The 27,019-nt window shown below is 60.1% G+C and overlaps 2 protein-coding genes across 2 annotated transcripts in view; both read left to right on the plus strand.

The window, feature by feature from the left end:
• MTA1 (metastasis associated 1) overlaps positions 1-579 on the plus strand; it is a 63,914-nt gene extending 63,335 nt beyond the window's left edge. The window contains exon 18 of the mRNA XM_075710120.1: positions 441-579. Coding sequence (XP_075566235.1) covers positions 441-579 — 139 coding nt within the window. The remainder of the gene's footprint in view (positions 1-440) is intronic.
• An 11,494-nt stretch (positions 580-12,073) lies between these two features.
• CRIP2 (cysteine rich protein 2) lies at positions 12,074-26,574 on the plus strand. Its single transcript, XM_075710604.1, has 8 exons — positions 12,074-12,130; positions 22,048-22,142; positions 24,313-24,370; positions 24,855-24,995; positions 25,173-25,241; positions 25,682-25,776; positions 26,075-26,132; positions 26,297-26,574. The coding sequence occupies exons 1-8, from the start codon at positions 12,088-12,090 to the stop codon at positions 26,362-26,364; spliced, it is 627 nt and encodes a 208-aa protein (XP_075566719.1). The 5' UTR covers positions 12,074-12,087; the 3' UTR covers positions 26,365-26,574.
• The last annotated feature ends 445 nt before the right edge of the window (positions 26,575-27,019 follow it).

Below are 27,019 nucleotides of genomic sequence, written 5' to 3' on the forward strand. Positions count from 1 at the left end.
GAAGTGACCAACGTTGCCAGAAGAGGTTTGATTGTAACTTGGCTTTGTAAATTCCCACAAAGCTGCCTGCGGCATGTCCAACTGATGTGTCTGCGTGCATCAAAATAAATTAATGGTATGGAAACTGGCTGTCATAACTATTTCACGTGTTATATTTACAGCAGTAGACCCTGGTCCTACGAGGCTGGACCAGAATGCCTTCTGCTGTGCAGGGGAACGATTCTGGAACAGAAAATGCAATTTCCTCTTCATTGGTGGGTTTATAAATCGGAAAACAAAAGTTCCCCGGGGAAGACATTGCTGAAATAAACAGCGTTGTCCGATCCTGTTAGCAAGCCTCTATGTGTGCAGGCCCGGTTTCACTTGGAGAAATCGAAAAACCTACAGTGCCTTAGTGTCCGGTCTCTGTAATCGGTTCCTTTCTTCCTTACTGTCTGCAGGAAAATCCGCAAGCTGCTTTCCTCCTCTGAAGCCAAGCGAGCCGCCAGACGCCCTTACAAGCCTATTATCCTCCGGCCCATCCAGGCAGTGCAGCTACGCCAGCCCATGAATGATGAACCCATAATCATTGAGGATTAACACACGCTGAGCAGCTCTCCGGATGACAGTGGATCTGCCTGAAAGAATCTCTTCTCCAATATATACTTGAGTTTCTATGGCTACAGCATTGAACTAACTGTTGAAGAGAGGGAACTTTTGAGGAACTGTTTTGCATCTTTTAAACCCTTAAAAGGAACTCAGCCCTGCTCTGAGCCTGACCACAGACTGCTCTCTCTCTCTCGCGCTCTCTCTCCTTCTCTCTCCTTTCTTTTTCCTTGTTTTTTTTTTGTTTTGTTTTTTGTTGGGTTGGTTTTTTTTTTAATTTTTGGTAGCCTCTTTTCCCCTTTGCTTCTACCCCTTTTGTAGACAGGGGGAGGGAAAGTAAGTTTAACTTATTAAGAGAATGTGGACTAGTACTTTTTAGCTTTGTTTCCTCTTCTGATGTACGAAGAGCTAGAACCCTTCATTTTGTGACTGAGCTCTTGTTGCAAAGCCGTTTTTATGAGGCTGTGTTGTAAGATTTTTCTTTTTCTTTCTCTTTTTTTTTTTAATTTTGTGGACGGTGCCATTTTTTATTTCATTTATATTATTTCTTTTGTAGATAAATTTCCAACCTTTAACCGGTATTTGGAAATAGGAGCTGAAAGCCAGCCCCAGGTTCAGCCAGTTTTCTTTGGTCCTGTCCCTTATGTTTTTTGGATCATTTTGCACGGCCAGTTGTGCTCATGCACAAGACAGAAACAACTCAGGCTGAGAAAGGAGTGAGCTAAGAACTGAAGAACCTTGCAGAACATTACACTAACGTTGTGTGCAGTGGAGGCCGGGCTGCCAGAATTAGGTGTCCTTACTCTAGTCAATCCCTGGGAGATCTGGCCGTGGCATTTTTCCCAGTAACCAGCAGTTTGCGTGCTGCCTTCTCTCTGACATCTGGAATCCTACGTGCTGTTATACCACCAAGACCCAGCAGTAGGCCCAGCAAGTGTAATGAATTGCTTTGCTCTGGCTCCAAGAGTCAAGTACACCAATGCCCAGGGACATTTTGCTTAGAACTCTGAACCTGTTTGTGCATCAGTGTTTTTGGACACGTCTCTCCCAGGATGAGACCTGGTTTCTCTTTAATTGCGTTACTGTATGTTTCCCATTTTGAAGGGAATTTAAATTACAGCTGGGTTTTCATTTGAACACATTGTGTCTGAAATTAAGTGGTTTTTTTCCCCCCTTGACATTTCTTGTGTTTGAGGTTTCTTGCATCTTGAACTTCTTATGTATTTGCAAGTCTGTATAATTTCTTTTTTCATATGTCTTCTCATTGCAGTGCATTTGCTGAATGCCCTGCTCTGTTTCAAAAGGATGTAAACTATCATTTGCAACTTGTGCTGATCTGTACATGTACCTGTCTCAAGCAGACACAGCATGTAATAACCCCCAAGTCATTCCATATGTGTCAGCGGTGAGATGAGCCAAAGTTGTATTTGGGTTATCACAGTCCAACCGTGATTCTGTGCAACTCTGCTAACCCACCGGGTTAGACGGAAAGGAATCCCCACAAAATGAAAACAATTCAGTTAACTTTACTTAATAAACCTGGAAAGTGAGCTTTTGTGAAACATCTGCTTTTTGTCTCTTCTGAAATAGCTGCCAAGACCCTTGCTCAGGGTGCCATCTGGCTGGCACGCGCGCCTCTGCGCTCCTTCCTTCGCATCCCAGAGCTGCGTTCTGCTCTCAAGTGTTTGCGTAACTGCAGCACGTCCCTGTGCTGCCAGTGCCATTATGTTGCACGGGGCAAGAGTCATTCATAGTTTGATTCCCCTCATACGCTGTTTAAATATTTCTAACACTTCAGACTGTGACTCCCTCCCTCCTCCTTTTAAACACAGCAGCAGATGCAATGCTGGAGCTCTGAATGAGCCTTTTGTCCGTGGTGGCTCATGTGTCCTGCTGATCTGTGGCGTGACTCTGGCATGTGGCAGAGTGAAATCCCTGGGGGTCAGCAGCCGAACCCCCTGACATTTAAGTACTTCTTCATTTCTACGTTTGCTCCTTACTGGGATAAGCAAAGCGGGCTCAACGTTTGGTTTCATTTGCTGCTTGGCAGTGGTAAGATTTACTCTGTGGCTGTGAGTAGCTGTGCAACTTAGCAGATGTTTTAAGTTTATCCTGTACCGGTGATCACGTTTTCCTAGCCATAACTTAAAAGCAGGAGGGGACAGCTATTCCTGAATGATATTCAATGTATGAAGGGCACCAAACTAACTAGATAGGAAGCTTCCAGGCTGCGTGCAATGGTGCAGGACTGCACCAACCCTATGTACATAAGAAATATTGCTGACTGCAGGAAGGTTTTGTAGCACTTGATTTTTCTCCATGAGGGGAAGGCCTCATAGGGATTCCTTCCTGTTGCAGAATGAAATCTGAAGAGATCACTTTGAAAAACCTGTGTCCGAATTGGCTCCAGCCCCTCTGCAATGGGATTCGGAGCCGATGCCTCAGCTGTAGCAGAGAGCCATACTGTCTCTGCCATGGTGTTGGGGGAGCTCCGAGATCCCTGCGTGCTGAGGGAGATGCGCTTTGGTTATCCATGGGCGAGCTATTGGTGAGACTTGAGAGAGGCTGAAGCTGTTCAGGCTGCACGAAGAGCTCAGTAACCACTTGGGGGTGCCAGCCCTGCAGTTTCCAACAACTTAAAAGCTTTCTTGGAGCAGCTCCAGAGATTACTCTGGGAATGAGTCCAGGCAAGTAGAAAGAATATCCTGTGCTGCCCTGACTTTGAGGGATCCCTTGCGTGTCCTTTAATATGGATGCCGTTTTTCAGCGTGCAGTAGCAGGCTTTGCTCCCTTGTGTTTCACTGGCTCATGTTTGTACCAGCTTGGGAGGAAGGTTTGGAAGATACCTTTAGGAAATACTGGCTCTCAGGAAGTGCAGAGGGAATGGTAGGTGCTCTCACCACTCACCTGTGCCCAAGCTGTCACTCTCTTAAGCCGGCTGCTCTCACTAAGCCTCTCCTACACCAACCTCTCTTCCTTCTGCTGAAAACTGTATTCACATTCACAGGCTGATGTGCTGTTGCTGCAGGGGTTGCCTTTGTTTATTCCCCCTCCTGCTGCAGAGCCTTGTAAAAAAAAAAAAAAAAAAAAAAAGTTTCGTACAGCTGGGGCAGTTATTAATTTTCATTGTCCCCTCCAACCCCTACTTCCACCTCCTAAAGAGCCCTTGAGATTGTAGGGGACAAATTCTGATAGGAGTCGCAGTGAGAGACTTGGGGCTGGCGTTTGGGCGCGCTAGCTTCATGGCACAGAGCCTGGTATTTGGAAGTACTTGCCTGCCCGGAGCAGGTAATTTCTACTGCACGTCTCCAGTCTGTAGTAAGTTTTGCCATGTGCACTTGGATATTTTCCCTTAGCCGTGTGTCCCTGGCATCCCCATCCTTCACTTGCTCTTCTGCCTTGCAGGCGTGGGAGCAGACATGTCACAGGCTCAGCTCCGATCCCTTGGAGAAGGCTGTGCTTCACGCTCACGTGGCTGGAGCGTGCTGGCCTCCAGACTTGCTACGATGGTTACGATTTTACAGGCTTCAAAGTAGCAGGGAGCTGGTCAGGAAAGTCTTTTAAAAGCAAAACAAAAATCCAAACATTCCTACAATACTTTATGACAAAATGTTTTTGTTACAGATTTTTTTTTTTTTTTTTTAGTTAACTTTGGAAATTGGGGTTTTTTTACTTTGCATTTTGCATTTTACCAGCTTGTCAGTAGCGGCTCCCTGTGATCTCTGCTTTTGATGCTGTAACATTAAGGCAGCGCACCGTCTGTAACAGCACTATTGAAACTGTGTGGAAAAAAAGCAAAGCATGACCAGCATGACCAAAACTAACAATTCCAAACCTGGCATTCCTGATGTGGGAGGTGGGCTGTAACCGGGACACTACTGGAGAGTTGTAAAGCAAAATACACGCTGAAATTTCCTTTGAAAGGGAAATTTGGAGCCCATGCCAGCTCTGCTGCGGGCTCTGGCTCTCGGTGCAAGCGTTACACAAGCCAGGCCTTGGGAAGCTTGCGAGTCTTTCTCGGATGACCGCTTTGCGTCATGGTGGAGCTGCTTTTCACCACCGAGGTAGGGCTGTGGAGGAGGAGGGGGCAGTTAACCTGCTCAAATGATGGCATGGGCACTGCTGCGCTCGTGTGCAGAGTAGTGGTATGGAAGGTGTGCAAGCCTGGGGGGGTTCTGGGAAGACCAAGAATAAAATCTGACAGATTTTGACTGGGAGGAGGAGAAAGGGTTTTGATACAATTATAGAAACTGGGCCCTGCATTTCTTTTGGTTTTATTGATCCATCAAGAGGGCACAGGCTTAAAAACACCTTTACCTTAAAATAAACATTGGCACAGTGTTAGAGGGAGAAAGGAGAGAGCGCTGCAGAAAGGCAAGCCCCGGCATGGCAGTCCTCTCTAGCTGACGAGCGTCTTTGGTTGCTTTTTTTCCTGTAAATGTCCTTTTCTAGGAGAGCCTACAAGAGCCAATAGTGACGGGATCTGCTGTGATCCCCATCTTCAGGATACGAACATCTTGAGCATGTGTGTTCTTTAGTGCCCTCCCTGAGGGAGGAGGCTGCTGTGTCCCCCGTGTCCCCGCTGCCCTCCCCTTTCTCCCCAGGGGCTGAACAGAAGGGTTTTGCCCTGCACGGCCAGCTTTGAAACCTGGTGAAAGACTCGGCTTCTGATGATCACATTTCATCCGTGCACGCTCTCGGCACACGGTAAATTCAGATGGGCTTGTGGGGCTGGGGCCTTGTCCCCACCTCCTCTTCAGCCTAGAAGAAAGTCAGGCAAGGTCAGGGCTGAAGCATGCTTGATTCCTGCCCTGGGCTTTGCAAGTTCATTCGCCACATTCCTGGAGCGAGTGAGTAACATAAATTCAGCATCTTTCTGCAGACAGCTTCCTCTTCTCCCGCCTGCAAGGGGACTCTGCACCTGGATCCAGTGCTCTGTGGGATGCTGGCAGCGTCACAGCGAGTAGATTTACAGGTCCTGGCCGGAGGGTTTCAGCCAGGTCGTGCTTGTTTGGAGGTTTTCCATCTGAGTGGTTCCAGCAGGAGTGGGTTGGGTTTGTTCCCCGCTGCCTGTGTCTTGGCTGCCCCCATGCAGGACGTACAAGAGGGGAGCGTGCGGAAGCAGAGCCGGGCCGGGCGTGCTTGCACCCTTGGTTTCCCTGCATCCTGGGAAGATGCTTGTAATGTGTAACAGGGACTGGGGGCAAACGCATCCTAATGGCTGGATCTTCCCCCTCGTGCTGCCCAAGGAGATGATGGTGCTGTATGGGAACATGGGGACATCGCAGCACCTGCGTGGCACTGAGTTATGTGTGCCAGCCCTGCCCCAGGAGCTCACCAACAGCTGTGTCCTGGAGGTGGTGTGCAACGCGGGGTGCAGACGATGAAAATTGGGCACCCGCTGTGCACGCTTGTCCTGCCACCACGCTGGCCCCCAACACCACGTTGCACCATGGCTGGCCCAACCTCTGGCCGCAGGGTGTGCAGGAGGGGCTACAGGACTGGGAGAGCCTAATGACAAACCACCCTACAGTGCCTCGCATGGCTGGGAGCTGAACTTGGCCACCAAAGCCCAGCTCTGAGCACAACCCGTCCCCTGGGACACCCTTTCCTTCCCCCGGAAAAGCCAGGGGAGAACCACCGGTGCCAGCTGCCCCCGCACCTGGCTGCCCTCCCCACAGCCTCCCCGCTGCACCCAGGGCTTGGCTGCAACCCTGCCACGGCGCCCAGCTCCGCTCGGGGTTTGAGAGCCATGCTCACATCTCTCCAGCTGGTTTGCTGCCTTTTTTTTGGTTAGAGCACTGCTTTTCAGGTGCCTGCATCCCACCCAGCAGAGACGTCACGCCCGCTTGATGGAGGTTCACGTGCTCCACACCAAGTATCCACATCCTCGGCATCTGCATGCAGCTTGCTGGGATGCTCGCTGGCCCTAGGCAGGCTGGCAGCTACAGCCCCTTTGGAAGGGGACACAGGGACGATGGGGACATCTATGCCTGCTTGCAAGGACAAGTGGGATGTCTGTAAACCTGCTTATCACAGGCATGACAGTGCTATCTGCCTTCCCTGATAATGGTGGGGGCTCGGACGCCTTTTAAAGGAGAGAAGCGGCCAGTGGGTAGTCAGGGCTCCAGATAGCGGGCGCCAGGGCCAGGCGGTGACGTGCAGAGCCCTGGCCGGTGGCATGTGCTGCCTGACGAGACCCAGCTCCCGCCGGCCCCTTGGCACACCCTTGCTCCCATCCTCCATCTTCCCCTCTCTTGCTAATCCTTCCTAAGCCCCTGGGCTCCCCTTTCCAAGCTGTGTGCTTATCCCACGGCCACCCTTCTGCAGCGAGGCTGGGTACGTGGATGTGTGGGCTGTGTCCCCCTTCGTGCAGCTGCATCCCCATCCCAGCGAGCCCAGGGCTCCTTGTGCTGGGGAGCAGTTTTCCCCTGCTGCAGGCAGGGTGCTGCCCTGCTCACCCTCCTGCGCAGCCAACTTTGAGCGGCTGGAAGGGATGAGGGGTGGCCACATCCGAGCTGACAGGTGCTGCACATCCAGGAGGGCTGTGCAGAAAAGGTAAAATAAAAAATAAAATAAAAAATATTTTTTTTTTTAAAAAAATAAATAAAATAAAAAAGTAAAAAAAATAAAATAAATGTTTTGCCTGGTTTTGTGAAAGACTCCTCTGTTGCATCCCTGAGCATCTGCCAGGAATGAGTTCCAGGCCACAGATGGCAGCCCGACCAGTTTTGCCATGAAGCTCCTGCCAAATGGCAAGGACCGAGGCAAAATGGAGGCAGAGCCGGGGCAGCCGGTGGTCAGGGGCTGTTGCTCGCCACAGCCTGCAGCAGCGGCTGGCTGCTCTGACCAGGAGCACCTGGTCACAGGCTGTATATGGGGACACGGGAGCTTTAGGGGTGACGGGAGGACCCAGCGTGTCACCCTGGGGGACCCGACACGGGGGGTGGAGAGGGCTGGGCATGTGGGTGCACACGATGCACCAGCCGAGGGTCTGCAGGCCACGCACGGACAACTGTCCTCTCGGTGAACCCAGCCAGCAGCAGGTTTTTTTCCTCAACCTTTTTTATTGGGTATTTTCTCCCCAGTCTCTTCTTGCCATGTAACAAATCCAACTGATCCTAGGTGCCAGAAAGCACAAGCAGAGGCGAGCAGAGGAAGGCTTTCCAGCCCCAGCTCCCTGTACAAGCGGCTGTCTCAGTGCATGAGTTTTTGTGGTATTTGCATCTGAAAGGAAGAAGAAAGAGCTGAGGGGAGTCAGCGTGGGGAGGGAGAGAGGTGAGCCAAAGGAGAGGCAGCCTGGAGGGAGTTATTCCTTATTTATTCCTTACTTTTCCTTAATCTCCCTGCAAAGCGCTCTGGTTGACCTGCACTAGGATGAGGCCCAAAACAGCCTCACACCTTTTGAAGGCTCCCAGTGGAGGCGATCCCGGCTTCACAGCCAGGGCTGGCCTGGCATGGTCAGCAACTCCCCACCCCCTCCCCGACATCTTGCAGCCCCCCTTGGGCCCGGGGCAGTGGCTGCTGCCCACGGGATGGCCACATGTGCCGGCACCAGCATTAGGATGTGGGCTTTTTTTGGTCTCAGTCCCACCCGGGAAGGGGGATGCTGGAGGGATGTGGCTCCTGCTCTTTCTCCGTGCAGCATCCCTGTGGGAAGGGGCTGAGTTACAAAGCCCTGACTGCATGGTCCCCAATTTATCCGGGAAGGGGACGCTGGGCTGCGAGGCGCTCTGCAGGAAAGCTGTCCCCCGCCCCAAGTGGGTAATTACAGGCACGACCAGATCAGCAAAGACCAAACACGAGTGCCCCGCGATGCCGTGTGTGCTGGGCCAGGGGAGCCAGCTGGCCGCAGCGGCTCAGGAAAACCCCGAGGCTGTGCAGTGCCGGGAGCCATCGGAGGAAAATGGGTCACCCACCGCCGCAGGGGCGAGGGCTGGGGTGGACAGTCCCCTTGGCAGGGACACCCCTCAGCATTGCTGTGGGGTGCGTCACCCCCTCTGGAAACCTCCCCTGGCTTCTGCAAAAGCAGCTTTGGCACCCGCTGCCAGGGAAACCCCGGCTCAGCCCTCGGGCAGAGATGGAGCCCCCAGATTTCTGATGCAAAATGCATCATTTGCCAAAGGTGACACCAGGGTGACAGCACCCAGGCCAGTCCCCAGCCTGCTCCCCCTGGCCTTGGTGTGATGGCAGACGTGTCCCCAGCCTGGGCATTAATGCAGCTGTCTGAGGACGTGGCACAGCAGGGTCAGGGATGTCTCCTGTGTGCCACCGTGCCACGGCACGCATCCTGCGTCCCCACTGGCGGGGGGCTGTCCCACAGCTGTGCTCCCGTGCGGGGCACCGGCCGTGCTGGCCCCAGAGAAGCTGTGCCATCCCTGCTTGCTCCGCCATTGCCACTCGCATCACCGGTCCCGCTGTCCCCGTGGCCCCAGGACAGCTTTGCCCTCGGTGCGGGAGCATGCCGAGCCTAAGCCAAGGCAGATTAAGGCACGACCAGCTAAAGCCACTTTGCTCCTGAACGTGCATATCCGCTTGGGATTTAGCGCATTTGCAGGCAGGGATTCACACCTTTAGGTGATTTGTCTTAATTCCCCCCAGCTTCTATGTGGGAAAAGTCCTCGGTGGGTGAGGGCCTGGCTGGGTGCTGGTTCTGCAGCGCGGCCGAGCCCGGGGTTTCACCGGTGGCTGCCCCACACATGCCGTCAGGTGGGTGCAGCCCCCCTCCTCCTCCTCCTCTGCCTCTCCAGCCCTCAGGGCCGGGACACCAGCTGAGATTTTCTACAGATGTGGAGGATTTGGGCAGCAGACCCTTTTTGGGACATCCCTTGCAGCGCGGGAGAGGAGCCGCTGTGGGCGCAGGGGCAATGCTGCTGGCGCCGCGCTGGCACCTGCCTGCTGCCGTGGGGTGCTTTCAGGCAGCAGACACACCGGGTACTGCAGAGGGACCCACATGAGCGCGCATGGGGCTGTGCCGGTGGAGGCAGCTGGCCTCCCGGAAACCAAAAGCTCCACAAATCCCCAGCTCCTGCCTTGCCCCGCTGACTGCCGGCGCCGGGGGTGGCTGCCGGCCAGGGCCTGGGCGCGCCGGCTCCATCCAAGGGCACGCAGGGCTCAGCCACCCCTCCCTGGGGTCCCGCTACCCCTCCCTGGGGCCGTGCGGAGCCGGGGCGTCCCCGGGGCACCACAGGCACCTGCCCCCGCGCGGGGACCCCGCAGGCCACAAAGCCCCGCATTGTTGTGACAGCAGCTGGGCGCAGAGTGACGGGGACGCCTGGGTCCTGCCGATGGAGAAACCCGCTGTCAAGCATCCTCGTCCTGCCCGGCCCTGTGCGCTCGTGGGCCGGGGTCACCCTGTCCCATCCCGGAGCACTGGGTTCCCTTCCCAGGGCTGTCTCTGTGCCTGGGGCCGGGCGGGCGCTTGGCAGCCGCACCAGCTGCCGGCAGAGAAAGGAGGAATTAGATGACAATGGCGGCAGAGGAGAGCCAGGCTGCTGGCTGATGAATAATGCAACGGCTTAGCTTTCGGGAGCAGCAGATTTCGTGTTTACCAACACTCGGCCCGGGCCTGCGGGGTGGCGGTGCAGGGGTGCAGAGAGCACCCCAGCCAAGGGCCCTGCCGACCCACTCGCCTCCCCTGAATACCCCCTCCTGTGCACCCCCTGCCCGCAGCAGCCCTGTGGGGCAGGATCTGGCCATCTGGGTGCGGAGGGGCTTCCCCTTGTGCAGCAGGTCTGCACCCCACCACAGGGCACATTTTAGAGTGGGTGAAGCCAGCGCTCCCGCCTCGGCTTTGCTTCATGGCTCCCTGAGCATCCCTTTGCAGCGGCGGCAGCCAGAGGGATTTTTGACATGGGCGTTTCCATGGCAATGGAGCAAAATGGCGCCGGGAACCAGGGGGCTGCTGGGTGCTGTGGCAAGGCAGCCTGCGCGGCCAGAGCAGGGCTGTGGCGGGGAAGGGCTGAGGGTGCCAGGGCAGCGAGCGCGTCTGCTCGCCCTGCAGATGGGATGGGAGGTGCCCGAGCCCCTCTGCTGGGGCTGGCCCCAGGACCAGCACCCTCAGCTCATGCCCCAGGGCCACGGCGTGCCCGTGATGGGCAGCGCTGCCCCGTGATGCCACGCCACGCCACGCCACGCGTGCCGTGCCGTGCTAGCAAGGCTGCCAGGAGACGTGCCTTCCTCCCCTCGCCCGCCTGCCATCACCGCTATCTCTGCTCCCCCAGGGCCTCTCGCCTTCGTCCCCCCGCCAAGGTCTCCCGTATCAGTCCTGTTGTCCTGGCTACTTAATCTGGGTTTCTCGGTTACCCCATCTGGAAAAAATGTGTCTAAGAATACCCAGCGCAGGCACGGCGCTTCCCGGGGCAGGGGGCTGCTGCCTGGCCCCTTTGTGCGCGCCGCCAGCCCCCCGTGCCCTCCGCCCCACCGGGGCACCATCCCACCAAACCAGCCCCTGCACAGCCGTGGCTGTGAGCGCTCCGGCACTGGGGCCGGGCTTGCTGAGGGTGGCTGCTGTAAGGATGCAGCCGGTGGTCTCTTGGCTAGTGCATTCGGTGCTGGGCTTCCTCAGACACTGATCTGCCACCCCGAGGGACCACAGCGGCCGGCTGTACACCGCTCTGGGGCCACACAGCCCGTCTCTTCCACCAGCCCAACCGTGCAGGGCTCTGCATGTGCACCAAGAGTTTGAAAGCTCCCCTGTCCCTAAAAGAGGGGGCTAAGTGATTCTATTCTTAATGATGCGATTCTATTCTAGTTTTACTTTCACTAAAAAATAACGTAGCCACCAAGCCAGGAAACATGTAATTAATTATTACTCTACCCTTAATTGGTTCAGTGGTGCACTCGGTAGCGTTAGGTTAATGGTTGGACTCGATGGTCTTAAAGGTCTTTTCCAACCTAAACGATTCCATGATCCTCAGTGTCCCTTAGCTGTCCCTAAAAGAGGGGGCAAGACGGCTCCTGTGCTTGCTCCATTTCTGGCACGGGCTCTGGGGCTGGCGGTGGTGGCAATGGGACCGGCTGGTCCCGTGGGTCGGTGCTGGCCCGCAGGGACGCGGGACTCGCCCGGGGACTGGCAAGGTGGCCCCGCTGCTCGGGGGTGCGCTGGAGGGGCCCGGGCACAGAGCTGCTACAAGCCCAGCAGGCACGTTGCGTAACTGCAGCCTTTGTAATTGGGGGTTGGGGGGGGGGGGGGGCGGTTCCCAGGAAAGGGGAACCGTGAGCACTCGCATCCTTTGGGCTTTCGGAGGTGGGGAAGAGGGCAGGCGAGGTTTGCCCCGGGCGGGGGCTCCGCCGGCCGGGACCGTGCACCTGCCGCGCTCGGCGCCGAGCCGGGCCGAGCCGAGCCGAGCCGAGCCGAGCCGAGCCGGGCAGACGCTCGGCGGGCAGCCCCGCCCCGGCCCCCCCCGGGCGGCGGCGGGGCCAGTGGGCGGGGGCCGGGCGGAGCGGGGCGCACGGCGCGGCGCGGCACAGCACGGCTCGGCTCGGCTCCGCTCTCCCGCCATGGCATCCAAGTGCCCCAAGTGCGACAAGACCGTGTACTTCGGTGAGCGCATCCCCGGGGCCCGGCCCCGCATCCCCCTCCCCGAGCCGGGGCGCATCCCCGGGACCCCCGCTCTGTCGCCGGTCCCCCGTTCCGGAGCCGACGCTCATCCCTGCCTCCCCCTTCCCCGAGCCCCGGCGCATCCCCGGGTCCTCTTCTCCCTCCCGGCGCCGGGGCGCATCCCCGGGTCCCCGCTCGGCCGCGGCTCCCCGGTGGGGCGCGCCCAGCACCCAGCGACCTGCCCGGCAGCGGCTGCTTCTCCCCCGGGACCCCTCGCAGCGGCCGCGGCCCCTCTGCTCTGCCCCACCCCCCCCCACCCCCCCGACCCCCATCCCCGGGCTGTGCTGAGGGGTGCTGCCGGCTGGGGCGGGGTGGCAGGAGGGTCCCGGGCACCCCCCCCTGCTCCCTGCGCTGAGGAGGTGGAGCAGGGGGTGAGGAGCCCTGGCTGGGGTGTGCGCCCGCAACCTGTTTTTGGGTTTGGCTCGTGTTCACGCGTATCCGCTGGCTTGGGTCATAGGGGATCCCAGCCCATCTGACATGGATGGGGTGCTGGGCAGGGGGCTCCCATGAGCCGAGGGGTCTCTTGGTGTAGAGGAGCAGGCGGTGGCAGGTGCAAACAAAACCTTCTCCCAGCCGATTCGTTCCCATTCCCTGCAAACCTCGCTCCAGGTGTGCCGTTCACCCCTCCCCGTCTCGCCTCTCACCCAGCCCTCTGCGGGCTGTTCCTGGGTGGGTGAGCTAATGAATGGTTTGGGATTTCTACGGGACTTTTTCAAAGGCAGCGTCTGAGCTCAGAGGTCCATCTCAGCATGCCCGGGCCGGGTTTGGGCAGCAGCGAGTCCCTGCAGGTCTCTGAGGGCCTTGCTTGGGGTTGTGGCTGGTCAGGCTCTCTGGGAACCGGGGCTGGGGTGTCTCCCGTCGGGCACCCCGGGGTGAGCGCCGCCGCCCAGGTTGCAGAAAATGCCGGGGGCGGAGGTGGGAGCGAGGGCTGATCCCCTGCCTTGGTGCCTTACCGCTGCTCCCTGAGGAGCCTGCCCCGGCCCGCTTCCCCCCTGCACGGCGATGCCCAGCCGGGAGCCTCACGGGGAGCGACCTGACCCCCCTGGCCCCGGGGTGGGCATCCCTGGGGCGGGCATCCTCGGGGCTGCGCTGCAGGCTCAGGGTGGCTCCGGGGACGGATCCAGCATTCCAGCCCGAGCTGCCTCCTGGGACCTGGTGGCCACGGGGTCCAGCTGGCCTGGCCCAGCGCTGCCTGCCTGCCTGCCCACCTCCCTGCCCGACTCCCTCCCGTGCTCCAGGGTCCAGCCCCTGCTGCCTCAGCATGTTTGTTTGGTGGAGAAATACCAAAGGGTCCCGATGGTTTCTGAGCGTTTGAGGCATTGGTGCTTTCATTCCTTTCCGGCCATCTCCAAGTAAACACAGAGAAATAGGAATTTGCTGTCTTCCTCCTTTAAATAAATTTATTTGTGGGGGGGGGGGGGGGAAGGGCTCGGCCCCTTGGATGTCTTTCCTTGTGTGAATCTTTTCCTTTTTAAGCAGAAAATAGCGTGTCCATCCAGCCAGCTGGGCACTGGCCCGGGGTCAGAGTCACTCCTCTCGCTCCGGGGATGAGCCTGCCCGGGGGGGGGGGCTGGGGCCGGGCTCAGGGACCCCTGCCTCGCTGCCGGAGGAGGCCAGGCTGTGCCAGGAGGTGAAATGCCAGCCCCCAGCGGTGCCCGCGCTCTTTCTCTCTCCCCGTGTGCCCCAGGGGGACTTGTGGGTCTCCCAGGGATGTGGTCTTGGGGGGGAACAGTGCTGTACCCCATGCCCCCAGCTGTGTGCCGGCTCTCTCTCCCCGGGTGGGTTCCTGTAGGTGTAGTGGTCCGTGTCCAGGTCTCTGCTGCTCCTTGTCTTCCCTGTTCTTGTCCCTGCTGTGGGACGCCTTGCCCTGCAGGCAGGGAGGAGGCAGGTGCCCGGCACCAGGGGAGCAGCAGCCCCCATCACACACCTCCCCACACGCAGGGACCCCGTGGTCCCCGCTGCCCCTGGGAGAGACTGGGGGGTGAGTCGAAATGGGAGCGAGTCAAAAACTTCTCTGTGCTTGAAGCTGAGGTAGACTGGAGCATGTCCTTGCTGACACCTTGAGCTTTTCCTTGAGGAACTGCCTAGGCTCCAGCAGAATAAACCCGCGTCCGTTTATTTAATGCATAGAAACTGGACACAATCTCTGAGCCGCCTTTCCGGGACGCGGCTCCTGGGGTTTCCTCCCCGTGGACCATGTGGTTCAGCGGGAAGGCGATGGGAGTGCTGCGCCCGGGGTTTGGTAACGCTTGTGAATTCCTCGGCTGGCCCGAAGCTTAACGGGGAGGTGATTCATAAAGCCCCGCTTGTTCGGGAGCGCTCCTCGCCTGTGCTGAATGAACGCTGGCAACTATAACTTCTCAAATGCCTGGGATTGCAGCCGTGGGTAGTGTGTGAGAAATGCCACCGCGTCCCGTTCCCGGCCCCGCGCAGTGCCTGAGCGCCTGACCAGCGCCAGCGATCGTTGGTACCGATGGAAAACTCATTTCCAGCCTGCCTGTTGCTTCATGCTCCCTGGAAAAATCCAGTGGGCTCCTCCCTGAGCAGTCAGGAGGATGTGGGCGTTTCCTGAGCTACAGAATGAGCTTTTTTCCTTTAAAAAGCACAGGGAAATATAAAAATAGTTTTTGGCGCTTTTTTCTATTTTTTTTTTTAAAGCAGGCTGAGGTCTGTGACATTGTTTCCAGGAGCGGCGGGGGCTAACTTTCCTGCTTTGGGGAGGTTGGAGGGATGAAGTGAATGTTTAACTGGAGGAGCAGCGCTGCCGGCGGCTGCCGGGGCCGGTTCCCATCCCGCGCTGGCAGGTGGCGGCGGGTTGGGGTTGGGGTTGGGGTTGGGGTTGGGGTTGGGGTTGGGTTGGGGTTGATCTCTTCTGGCAGAAAGCGCCAGAGGGACCAGAGTTGCCTGAAGCCAAACAGCCACACATTTCCCCAGCTCCCTTTTGCATTGCTAGCCTTAAATGAGTTTTGCAGTGTCGCCGGGAGCCCTGGCCAAGCCTTTCCGCCTCCCGTCCTCTCCTCCCAGGGAACTGCGGGGGATCACGGCGGCAGGGGTTTCCTGTTTTCCCATCCCAAGCACGAGGCAGGTGAAAGCCCCAGGGATGTGGCAAGCACATGTGCAGTGGGGTCTGCCGGCGGGTGGCTTTTGGGGAGCTCTGTGCATGTGCTGGGATGCCTGGGGGCTGGCGGGAGGCTGCTGCGCTGTTTTTTTGGGAAAGGGCATTCTAAAAGCGTGTGGGAGTCACCCAGTAGCCCCAGGGCTTGTCCTGGCTGTGTCTGCAGCTGGAGCAGCAAAGCTGCTCTCTGGGGACAGCTTTGCCAGCAGCGTGCCAGAGGGGGACTAAGGACACGGACGAATCCAGCTGGGAAGCAAAGAGGGTCCAAGCCTAGCGTGCTCAGAGGGGCCCGCAGCAGGTGCCTGACCCCGCTGTCATGCTGGTGTCCCGAGCGTGCCGGAGGAGTGGGGTGCAGCAAGACATGGGGTGCAGCGAGGTGTGGGGTGCTCTCCCTGCAGAGCCCTGCAAGAAATTTAAGCTGCAGAAGCTGCTTTGCAATTAATAAGTAACCACTGTCATTGGCCGTGGGCACTGGCTGTTGGGAGATGGTGGCCTGCCAGCGGCCGGGCGGGAGAGGCAGGAGGGCTTTATCTCGATTACAGCGGTCCCTAACAAAGGAAGTGGCTCTTCAAGCGCAGCTGGCGTAGCAGTTAGCACATCAGCATCGGCGTGGCCCCTGGCTTGCCAGCACGAAGCCTGGCTGGGCTCCGTGGGTTAATGCCTGCTCCCATGTCCCGGGGCGGCTGCTCTCGGAGCGTGCGTGCACCTTGCAGAACGGTAACTAAGGATGCAGCGGTTCCCTGCTCCCCGCGCAGGGCCCTGCCGGGGGGGGATGCCTCTGTGGGAAGCTGAAGGACGGGCTGATTAACATTAGCTTTTCCCTCAGGAAAATAGCATGAGCTATAGAAAATTACCTATGGGAGGGCGGAACGGGACGGTGTGAGGCCTTGGCCCCCTTGCTCTCGTGCACTGTGAAGCGCACGCTTTGCTGGAGCTCCTGCACAGTGCGGTGCCGGCATCTCGTGTGCGTGGTCGCGGACAGTTGCCTGCCTTGCAGGGAGCTGGGGCTCAGCTGCTGTGGGACACAGGGATCCACGTGGATGTGCCCGCAGGGATTGTGCCAGGGTTCGTGCTGGCCAGCCCGGGTGCCCCGCTCTTCCTGTGCTGCCAGCCTGAGGGAAGAGGTGCTGCTCCCGGGGCCATGGGTGCTGGAGGCTTGGGGCTGGCAGGCAGCTCTCTGCAAGCCCAGCTGGTCCTGAGTGACTCTGTTTGGCGTCTTGTTTGTGGAGCTCTGCACCCACGTCTCGGGTCCCAGGCAGGTCTCAGACAGAGCTCTTTGTGTTCCCGTCCTTCCTCCGTGTCCCTGGCAGGAGCACAGGGATGGGGAGAGGTGAGGAGATGGGACTGGAAAGGAAAGCCAAGGAAAGGCGGAGCAGGAACATGCAAGCAAGAGGTAATGGAAAATCTGTCACTGCAATGTTGCAATCAAATACAGAGCCTGGAGCGTGTGCCGTGGTGCCACTTTCGGCTGTGGTGGGGTGGTGGTGCCCGTCGCTCCTGCCAGTGGGCTGGGAGGCCCTGAAGCAAGCAAGGAGGTGATGGTGGGGGACAGGTCCTGGCAGGCGGGTGGGGAGAGCTCTCCCACCAGCCTGCCGTGCACTTGCTGGTGGGGAGTGCCAGTGCTGCAGCCCCCAGGGAGGTCCTGAGCATCCTTTCCCACTGCTGTCTCTGTTCACACTGGGCTGTCCCTGGGCCAAACTGTGCTTGGAGCTGGATGTGCCCCATGGCTGCGGGGAGCCAGCAGGGTTGGGATGTGAGGAGCCGTGGGGCTGGAGGGGCACTTAAGACAGGCTTGGCTGCTCCAGCATGTGTCCGAGTCCTGCTCTCGCTGCCACGGGCCAGGAAACCGTCTGTCTCATCCTTCCGGCGCTGCCAGAGATGGTATCTCAGCACGCAGGAGGAACGCTGTGCTCTGGACCAGCAATTACCCGGGGAGGGGTTTTGCTCGCATGCCTGCCTGTGCCCTGGCTCTCCGCTGGCCGCTCTGCCCCTCGCCGTGCGGCAGGGCGGGAGGAGGGCTGCAGGCTGCCTGGATTCCTGCCGCTGGCCGGGGGTCCTGCCGGCAACACTCGCATGTGGGTCTGCGCCGCGGCAAGAAAGCAGCTGATTTCTTGGGCTCAGCCCTGGCTGAACCCGGTGCCTGGCAAGAAACACTGCTGATCCTCTCCCAGCCCAGCCACGGTCAAGCTGCTCGGCCTCAGAGCCAGAGGGATGCATCCTGTGAGGACGCTGCTTGATGAAGTACAGCAGCCCCGTGGAAAATGGAGAGGGACTTTCTGGAGGCTGCCCTGGCCCCGTAAACCAGAGTGGGAGGTTGAAAGCTCATGGCCAGGAAAGTGCCTGCAGTAGGTGAGGTTTTGACGGCAGAGGGGTAGGGGCCGGCGGGGTGGATGGGAGCCATGCCGCGCGTTAGGGCTGCGGCTGGAAATCAAGCAACCCTCGCTTGCGCCTGAGTGGCTCGGCTACGCGGGGGCTCGGGTCCTGGGGAAGACCTCGCCTCTCTGCTCGGCTGAAAGCAAGGCCCTGGGAAGCGGGACCCCCCCGCCTGGGGTATTCCTTGTTCCTTCTCCGGCTGCACTCCCCGGCGAGGCCATACTGAGCCGGCTTTGTTGCGCGCTTGGAGGGAGCCCAGCAAGCGAGCGGCTCGGGGCCGGAGGGCTTGCCTTGCCTTGCTGCGGGGGAGCTAAATATATACGTATGTCTTGGCCACAAAATCACAGTGTGGTGTCACCATCTGCACCAGCTGTGTGACGGGGGAGAGGAGCTGCCTGGCCATGCTTGAGGGCAGGAAGGGACAGGGTGGGGGACATGGGGAGGCAGCGCAGACCCTTCCCGGGGGACCGGCAGGGCACCACGGCTGCCGGCACGGTCCAGCAGGAAATCCTCAAGCCGTCCCTCCTCCCGGCTGCGCTGTGAGGGGCTGGGGAGGGGACGAAGCTTTGTTTCCAGCCATTTACCAGGCTCCTTTCCCTGCACTCATCTCTCTTATTCACTCCTTTGTGCCTGCGACTGCTTTGAAGTGTATCTGCAGTCGGTCTGACAGCATCCCTCTCCTCCAGCGATGCCTGTCGCTAGGTCGCTGTGGGGATTTGGCATCTTCATCGCTGGACTGGGCTTTGTCAGCCCTTCCCTGCGTCCTCCCAGGGCTGCGGTGGGATGGATGGGGCACAGCCCAGCCCTTTGCAGGGATGCGGCTGCAGCTACGGTTGCTTTTGCTGAATAAGCCTCCGGCTGGAAGCGGTGCTGACGTCAGGCCGTGGAAATACCTGTGCGAGGGCCTGGAGCCGGCTCGGCATGGCCCCTGATGCTGCAGCCAGGAGGAGGGATGCTGCCTTCCCACCCCGAAAAGATGCACTCACCTCTGGCCCACGCCAGCTGCCTTGCCCAGGCAGGGCGGGTAATTAAGGGATGAGCTGCGTTGTCTCCAGGGTGGGGCTGCCGCAGGGAGCAGACTGCCTCGGCAGCCCCCTCGGGCGCTTTCCTGCTCCTGCCCTCTGATCTTCCCTGGCTCTGGTGGTGTCCGTCCTTGGTGTGGGCTGCACCCCCTGCACGGTGCAAATCCACCCCACGGCTCCGTCCTGCAGCTGCCCGTGTACCCGGCTGTGCCTCCACCTCTCCTCCACAGGGGTGTTTCCCCTAGGGGAGAGGTTTATTATCGACGGGCACCCGGCACCCACCCATGGCGATGCGGGTAACCTAGGACAGGCAAACCCCGAGTCATGCACATTTGGCAGAGGCCAAATTGCTGCAGCCAAGTACCCTTAACTCTGCCCTTCCCGGGGGTTGCTGCACGGCTGGTTTAAATTTGGCAGGTTTGAGGGGAGCATCTTGCCATGGGCTGAGCGTGTAGGCGTGGGATGCAGCGAGCAGGGCAGGACGTGCGTGCACTCAGTGTGATGCTGAGAGGACGCGGGCGCTGGCCCGTCCCTTCCTGGCGTGGCTCGGCGTGGCGGGGCATGGTATTCGGTGGCAGAGGCTGGGTGTGACATCTAGGATAGCGAAGCCTGCGCCGGAGCCCCGTGCCGTCCCGCACTCCCTGTGCGGAGCTGGACGGAGCCTGGGCGCTTCTTCGCCCCAGGCTGCTCTTGCAGTGCTGATGGTGGGGTGCCCCCCAGAGTTGGGGAGCACAGAGTGGGGCTCCCACCAGCAGCTGCCTGGGGGTCTCTGCCACAGGGGGAGGACGCGGCCAGAGACTTCTCCTCTGGAGCTGATGCGACGGTGGAGCAGATGTGGCTGGGTGACAGGAAATCTGGGTGCCGGTGCTTTCCCTCCACAGTGATTTATGGGGCAGTGCAGCCACGGGTGGGATGCCGCTGCCCTGGAAATGGGCTGGGCTGGCTCCAAGCTGCTTCCTCTGCTCGGTGCGAACAATGCCGCCTGGAAAGCCGTCCCAGCTGTGCCGGCCTTGGCCATGGCCCCCGGGAGCCCTTGTTTGCAGCCAGAGGATGCCGGACCAACCTCTGCATGGCATTTCCACCCGTGGGCAAGGGGCAGCCCCTGTGGTTCCCGGGCTGTCCCCGTGCCCCGGGAGCAGGACGGTGCACCAGGCCACCTCCTCCCTCCTGCCCCATCCCCTGCCAGGGGCTGTGGGTGCCAGTGAGGTCCCTCTTGCTCTGTGTGGCCTGGGGATACCTTGGCAGGGGGATGCATTTGTCAGGGAGCAGCAGGGATTTACAGCTGCCTGAAATATTACGGAGGGGGGGACGTTGACAGGGCATCTCATCATGCGGGGGCAGGAAGGAGCTGGTGTGGGCTGTGGCCGGCTGTAATTGCAATGGCCTCCGGAAAACATCCGCCAGGAGTTTCCTCCTTGCTTTGTACCCGGGGCCGTGACGGCGCTGGGCTGGGGCGGCGGGGGGAGCCAGGGGTGACGCAGCTGAAGCGCAGCCTGGCCTGGCTGTGCATCCGCTGTGACAAAGCCGAGCGGCTCTTTGGCCCCGAGTCCCTGGCTCAGCTTTCGGCCCATCACGCTCCATTTCCCTCCCTGGTCCTGCCGGGGAGGGTTGGGGGGGACGCAGGGCTCCTGCAACAGCCCCAAGGCAGTGGGGTGCTGGGACCTCTGTGTCCCCCTTGCTTTTGGGGAGCACTTGTGGAGCTGGGGGGGCTGTGTGCTCTGGGGCTGGTCCTCTGCCCCTGGGGTGGCCAAGGGCTGCAGGGGAAGGGGAGCACAGGGTCTGGCCCTGGCCCCTGCAGCGGGGCACCCCTTCACCCTGCCGTCTGCTCCCACCCGGGGTTTGTTCCAACAGCCTGGACTCATGTGTGGCATCGCCAGGAGGTTTGTTCGGAGCTGCTTCCAGCTGATGCTGGTCCCTCAAGCCCTCCACGTGCTTGCTTGAGGATGCTCTCAGGGCTCTCCCCTGCACCCTGGTGCGATGGCTCCAGCTCTGCCCCCTTGCGCTGCCCTCCTCTGCCACCGGCCGCTCCGCTTTGCAGCGGGGCTGATTTTTTGGGTGGTGATGGTGGTTGTTTTGCCTTATCTTGGCCCTGCGATGTGCCCTGGCCGCAGCTGTTTGCCTTGGGAGGAGGATGGCTCTGGAAGCCAGGACCTGCCCTCAGGGAGCTCTTGACCCCCATCTTGACCTGATGCAAACAGGTGACATTTGCTGAGGTCCTCGGGGGGGTGGAAAAAGGGCTGGGAAACCCGCCGTTGTGGAGGAGGTCTTCTTGTAGAGCAGGGCCAGGCTCCGGTTGCACTTTTATTTGCTTGTTAAATATTTTATTTGGCTCTTCTGATTTAGTTTTACGGTGGCTTTAATGGGATCACGCTGTTTTCCAGCTGTCTCTGCACATGTGTGGGGGAGAGGGAAGGTGAATGGGAATTGGTGGGGGGCACAGGGCAGCACCCAGCCCCCCAGGAGCTGGGAGGGAGTGGGGACGGCACGAGGCCGGGGATGCAGGACGAGGACTGGCAGACCGTGCTACCTCCCGGGGTGCTCCTGGAGATGAACAGCTCGGGGACAGCCCGAGGAGGTGCATTTGTATAACTGGTCTCAAAGCATTTTCCTTCCCTGAATTTGCCCACGGATGCTTTGAAACCATTTTTGGTGCCGGCAGCGAGTTGCTCTGCAGGTTCTTGGCACTCTGGGGTAATGCAGGGACCATGCCCACGTACCCGGCGCGCACCTGCTCCTGGGCTGGGGACAAAGGGGGAGCACCCACGTGCCCAAGGGATGGGTGTTTTCCAGGGCCAAACATCCATCCTTGGAGGCTGTCTGCTGTCCCGTAGTCCCGGCAGGCGGGTGTTCTGGGAGCAGCGCCGGGGGCAGCTCTGACCGAGGGCTGGAACCGCGGCTGAGGCTCCCCAGGGAGCACTGGGGAGCCAGAGCAGCTGGGCATGTGTGGGGGAAGCATGACGAAACGGGTGGGGTGGGCATGGTAACACCAAATATTTGAATGGGAGCAGGGTCATTCTGGGTGATGTGGCGGGTAAAAATAGACACAGGGAGTAGGAAGGCAAACGCTACCGTTGCTGGACTGGTGCGTGGGAAAGGGCGTCTGTGCAATGGCAGAGCCGGCGCTGGGGGGGGGCGGTCAGAGGCTGGGGGCCCCATGCCCATGGCCTGAATGGCCCTGGGGGTCCTGGGAGCTGCAGCAGAGCGGTCCCTGCAGCGTGGCTGATTTGCACAGCGTGCCGATGAGCAGCCCCCCCTCGAGCGCAGTCCCCCGTGGTGCCTGGAGCCTGGCTTCCCCAGGGGCTTTAGCAGGTGCTGGGCAGCAGCTCACCCCTCTCTCGTGTTCCCTGCAGCCGAGAAGGTGTCCTCCCTGGGCAAGGACTGGCACAAGTTCTGCCTGAAGTGTGAGCGCTGCAACAAGACCCTGACCCCGGGCGGGCACGCTGAGGTAAGAGCCGCTGGGGCGGGCAGGGTGGAGGAGCTGTGCTGCCCTGCAGGGGTGGCCTGGTGGGCTCTCCAGGGCTCTCCAGCACCCCAGGGACAGGGAGTCCCAGGAATCGGGCTGGGGCAGGTACCTGATGCCACGGCACACAAGCCTGGGAGCACACACTGTGGCTTCAAACGCTGCTGCTGCTCTCACCCGTGGTGCTCAAGAGCTCTCGTGCACAGTCCTGGGCAAGCCACAGAGTGGTGCTGGCACCACGCGCGGTGCCCCAGCTGTGCCACCCCAGCACGGGCTCCCAGGCAGCCTGCGGCAGGGCTCGGCATGCCCCAGCAAGCACCTGGAGCAGCTCCGTGCACTGGGCAGGCTTGTTTGGGCGTCGCACTGTCTTTGAAGGTGTGCGGCTGCCGAGAGCCTGCATCGGGGCGTGGTTACAAACGCCAAAAATCGGGGATACATGGGTTGCCATGGCGATGCTAGCTCGGCACTGGTGCTTTCGGTGCACTGGGACTTGCGCTGGAGTGCCGTGCCACTGCGTCTGCCCAGCTCTTGGGAGCGCGAGGGTGCCGTGCTGGCGGTGGCAGGTGCTCAGGCCTGGGAGCAACTGTGTTTTTCTTGTGCAATGCCCCAGCGTGACACCCCGTGCCCTGGGTTTTGCGCAGTGCCTGTCATGCCAGAGTGTCACCAGCTCTTTAGCGTGGTTTTAGCACGTGGCACAGCTGGGGAGCGGGTGGCGGTGGCAGGGACAGCTGTGCTGGTTACCACCAGCCTGTGGGGGGAGTGGAGCCGGTCCTGGTGGGGAGGATGGGGCTGCGTGGCTGGATCTGTGCTTCAGGCCGGGTTAAGCCCGGGGGATTTGCTGCTTTGCCATATAAGGCTGGATTCTGCTCCCGTGGAGGATGGCAGCCAAGCCCCCACCGACTGCGCCAACAGCAGGATTTGGCCCTTCCCTGCTTTCTCTCCCTCCTTTCAAGCCAGAATGTCCAGCTGGGTTGGAAAGGTGTTGCTGAGAGATCAGCTAAATGTTTACCCTCCCCTCTGGCATGGTAACATGCGAGCACGCTGATATTTATGCCTTGCAATATTTTGCAGCTGCCTGCTGCCAGCCCACTGCCTGCTCGCTCCCCCAGCCTTGCCCCTGGCTGCTCCCAGCCCTCGCCTTCGGCATGGCACCGCTCGGGGAGGCGAGGGAAGGGATGTTGCTTCTGCTCAGCTATGGCCCTGCCCATTTGGGCAAGGTGTCCTTGCCTTGCAGCAGAGGGGGTGGAGGGCAGGAGCATGGGGCATGAAGCAGGGCTGAGATGCTGAATGGAGCAGAGCAGGCGATGGGGTGGGTTCGTGCCTGAGGATGGGTTTCCAGTGGGTTTTCCACATGGGGCGGTGTGCATGGCAGCCCCGCTGGCCCCCTGCCCCAGCCACAAACGCCCTTTCTTTTCTCTTGGCCTCGTTTCCCGGTGACCCATGAGAAACGTCTGTGGGGAGCTCCGGGGCTTATCGCCCGCTTTGTGCCTTCCTGTGATAATCGCCCCCGGCTGCTGGTGGGGCTGATAGCGGCTGGGCTGGGACCCACGCCCGCACGGGGCCTCTGATCTCAGGCCAAGGCGAGGAGGGGTAGGCGAGGCTCAGTGGAAGCCATGGTGCAATGTGCGCCTAATATAATAAGGGCCTGACTGCGCACAGGATGCTTAACGGGCAAGAATCATAGAATCGTTTAGGTTGGAAAAGACCTTTAAGATCATCCAGTCCAACCATTAACCTACACTACCAAGTCTACTCTGAAACCAATCAAGGGTAGACTAGACTAAACCATGTCCCGAAGTGCCACATCTACCTGTTTTTTGAACACTGAAGTGTTAAGTGTTAAGGTGACGCCTTACTGGGTGCCGGTGGCACGCTGCCGGGCTGGGGCTTGGAGATGCCTCTCAGCTGAACTGCCTCAGCGTGCCGGTGCTCCAGCCCCGCGCTACAGCATGTGCAGAAGAGCCGGAGCGTTTGATGAGGGTGACATCCTCGAGTGCTCGGGTCAGCTTAGGCTGTCGCTGGCAGACCTGCAGGCTGGGTGCATTTTCGGGTGTAGGCATGGCCATGGTGGTCTCTGAACACCAGTGGGGATGGAGGCGATCCCAAGGGAACTGTGGTCGCCGCTCGGCATCCTAACACTCCCCTCTCTCCCCAGCACGATGGGAAGCCCTTCTGCCACAAGCCCTGCTATGCCACGCTGTTTGGCCCCAAAGGTACGTCCATGCTCCCCCACTACCTGTGTGGTCATGCCCAGGGCTGCAGGAGGGGCCAGGTCCCCCCATCCCCGCTGGCGGGGAGCTGTGGCCCTGAAAGCACCCCAGGAGCCAGGCTAGCACGGGCTGAGCATCAAGCCAGCACTTTGCAGCCCCAACCCTGCCATCCCCTTGTGCAGAGGGAGAGGAGAGCTGCTGGAGGGAGGGAGGGAGGGATCTCTCTCGACAGCTGTCTCTTTTTTTTTTTTTTTTTAATATTTAAAAAACAAATTCCCATTCAGACAGAAGGTGGAGTCGCTCTCCTATCCCAGACGTGGCTGGAGAAAGCCCGGGTTAGGAGGAAGCAAGCCAGGCCAAGGTGCAGCTGTGTCCACAGTGGCCCTGTGCCTCAGCGGGGCTGGGGGAGGTGGGACAGAGGGCTGGGGGGAGGATGGAGACCCCGAGTGCTCCCAGGCCACCTCAGCCTCTCTCTGCCCCACTGCAGGGGTGAACATCGGCGGTGCCGGGTCCTACATCTATGAGAAGCCGCAGATTGAGGGGCAGACCGCTCCGGGACCCATCGAGCACCCAGTGAAGGTGGAGGAGAAGAAGGTGAACGCCGCACCTCCCAAGGGACCCAGCAAAGGTGAGGGGCAGGGCAGGACGGGCAGCCTGGCCCTCTGCCGTGGCATTCAGCCAGTCCAGAGCCACTGTGTTTGGTGGTGGCGTGGGGTGCGGGGTGTGTGCCGGGGATCCTCTGCACCTCTGCGTCCCAGCTGAGATGTCCCTCCACATCCCATGCCCATGCCCTCTCTCCTTCCAGCCTCCAGCGTCACCACCTTCACCGGGGAGCCCAACATGTGCCCACGCTGCGGCAAGAGAGTCTACTTTGGTAAGGTGGCAAGCGGGCAGTGGGTGTGTGCCCTGGGGTGGCACGGCCCCACGGCACTGGGCCTCCATGCAGGACCCCTGGGGCACGCAGAGGGGCTGGGAGGGGGTTTTGGCTCAGAGATGGGGTTGGGGGCACAGAGGGATGTGCTCAGGGAGCCTGCAGGAACGGGTCCTTTTGGAGGAGCTCCTGGGTGCAGGGCTTCATCTGCATTGTGTCCCATGCTGTCACCTCCCAGGTGGGTGGCATGGGCTTAATAGCTGTCCTCGGCCAACCTCTGTCAGCTGTGAGGCAGCAGAGGGGTGGGAGAGATGCGGGTGGCTGGGGTGCACACGGCTGTCTTGGGATTTTGTATGCAGAGGTGATGTCCCCATGGGGCATGCTCCCCCTGGGCATGTGTGCAGGGGGGTCAGCGTGACCCTCCCTCCTTGTCCCTGCTCTAGCCGAGAAGGTGACTTCGCTGGGGAAGGACTGGCACCGTCCCTGCCTACGCTGCGAGCGCTGCAGCAAGACGCTGACCCCGGGGGGCCATGCCGAGGTAAGGATGTCCTGGCCCCGAAAGCCCCAGGCAGTGCGCAGGGAGGATGCCAGCGGGGCATGGCTGAGCTGAGCTGTGCTGTGCCACACCGGTTGGGCAGCCCCTGGCTTTGCAAGAGGGCAGGGTTGGCAGGAGCAGCTCCTGCAGCCTTGGGGAACGCTGGGGGTGCTGGGGTGCGGGGGTCTGCAGGGGACGAGCAGAGTGGGAGAGGTGCCCAGCCAGGGCTACGTGTCCTGGGGACTGGCCTTTCCCTGGACCCCTGCCCCGGGTGACGTGCTTCTCTCTCCGCCCTGCACAGCACGATGGACAGCCGTACTGCCACAAGCCCTGCTACGGGATCCTCTTCGGGCCAAAGGGTGAGTGCCTGGGGGTGCATGGGGTGGGGAGCTGGTCCGAGGGCACGCGCCCCGCCAGGGCTGCCGCTCTCGGTGCTCGTGCCACCGCCCAGAGGGGGACATCTCCCTGGAGCATGCCACCTTCCCACCCGGGTCCTCACTCTCCTGCATCTCCCCCTGTGCAGGCGTCAACACCGGCGCTGTGGGAAGCTACATCTACGACAAAGACCCCGAGGCGAAGAACCAGCCCTAGACGGCGTCCCCCTGCCCGCCCGCTCTGTGCCCCTCTACTAACCTCCTGCTCGCAGCCGGAGCAGACCCTCACCAGGCTGGCCACGGAGCTGTGCTCTCTCTGCTGTCTCTACTCAGGGCAGGATGGCCCTGCCCCCCGGGTTATATATCATAGTCTCTAATATAAGCTTCAGTGTTTAAAGGCAAAGGTAGAAGGTGTCTCTGGTGGTTCCCAATGCGCTCTGCCCTCCCCAGCCCTCCCACCAGCCCCCCGAGTGCGGGAGGCAGCAGGGCAGGTGTGGGGATGTCACCGTGTGCAGGGGACAGTGGGTGGCAGCTGAGGGGCTGAGAGTGGGGGGAAGGTGGTGGCAGGAGACCCACCACGGGAGGGTGCTCCTTGCTGCCCCCCACGCGGAGGGTGATGGAGCCGGGCAGGCGTCCTGTGGGGCTGGGGGCTGGTGGTCAGGGCGCCCAACCCTGTTCCTCGCCAGCCGCTGGGGACGTGTGGGTCCCTTGAGGGCTCTGGCCCATCTGGCAGCGCTACCCTTCTCCTGGCCCTTCCCGGGCTCCATGCCCTGGCTTTCGCTCTCCCTGGGGCCCACAGCCGACCTCAGCCACCATTGGAGTTGCAGAGGCTGGCACCTCCCTGCATCCCCATCCTTGCACGCCTGGGGCAT

Source organism: Pelecanus crispus, chromosome 5 (genome assembly GCF_030463565.1).
Source record: "Pelecanus crispus isolate bPelCri1 chromosome 5, bPelCri1.pri, whole genome shotgun sequence".
In the NCBI taxonomy this organism is placed as follows: Eukaryota; Metazoa; Chordata; class Aves; order Pelecaniformes; family Pelecanidae; genus Pelecanus; species Pelecanus crispus.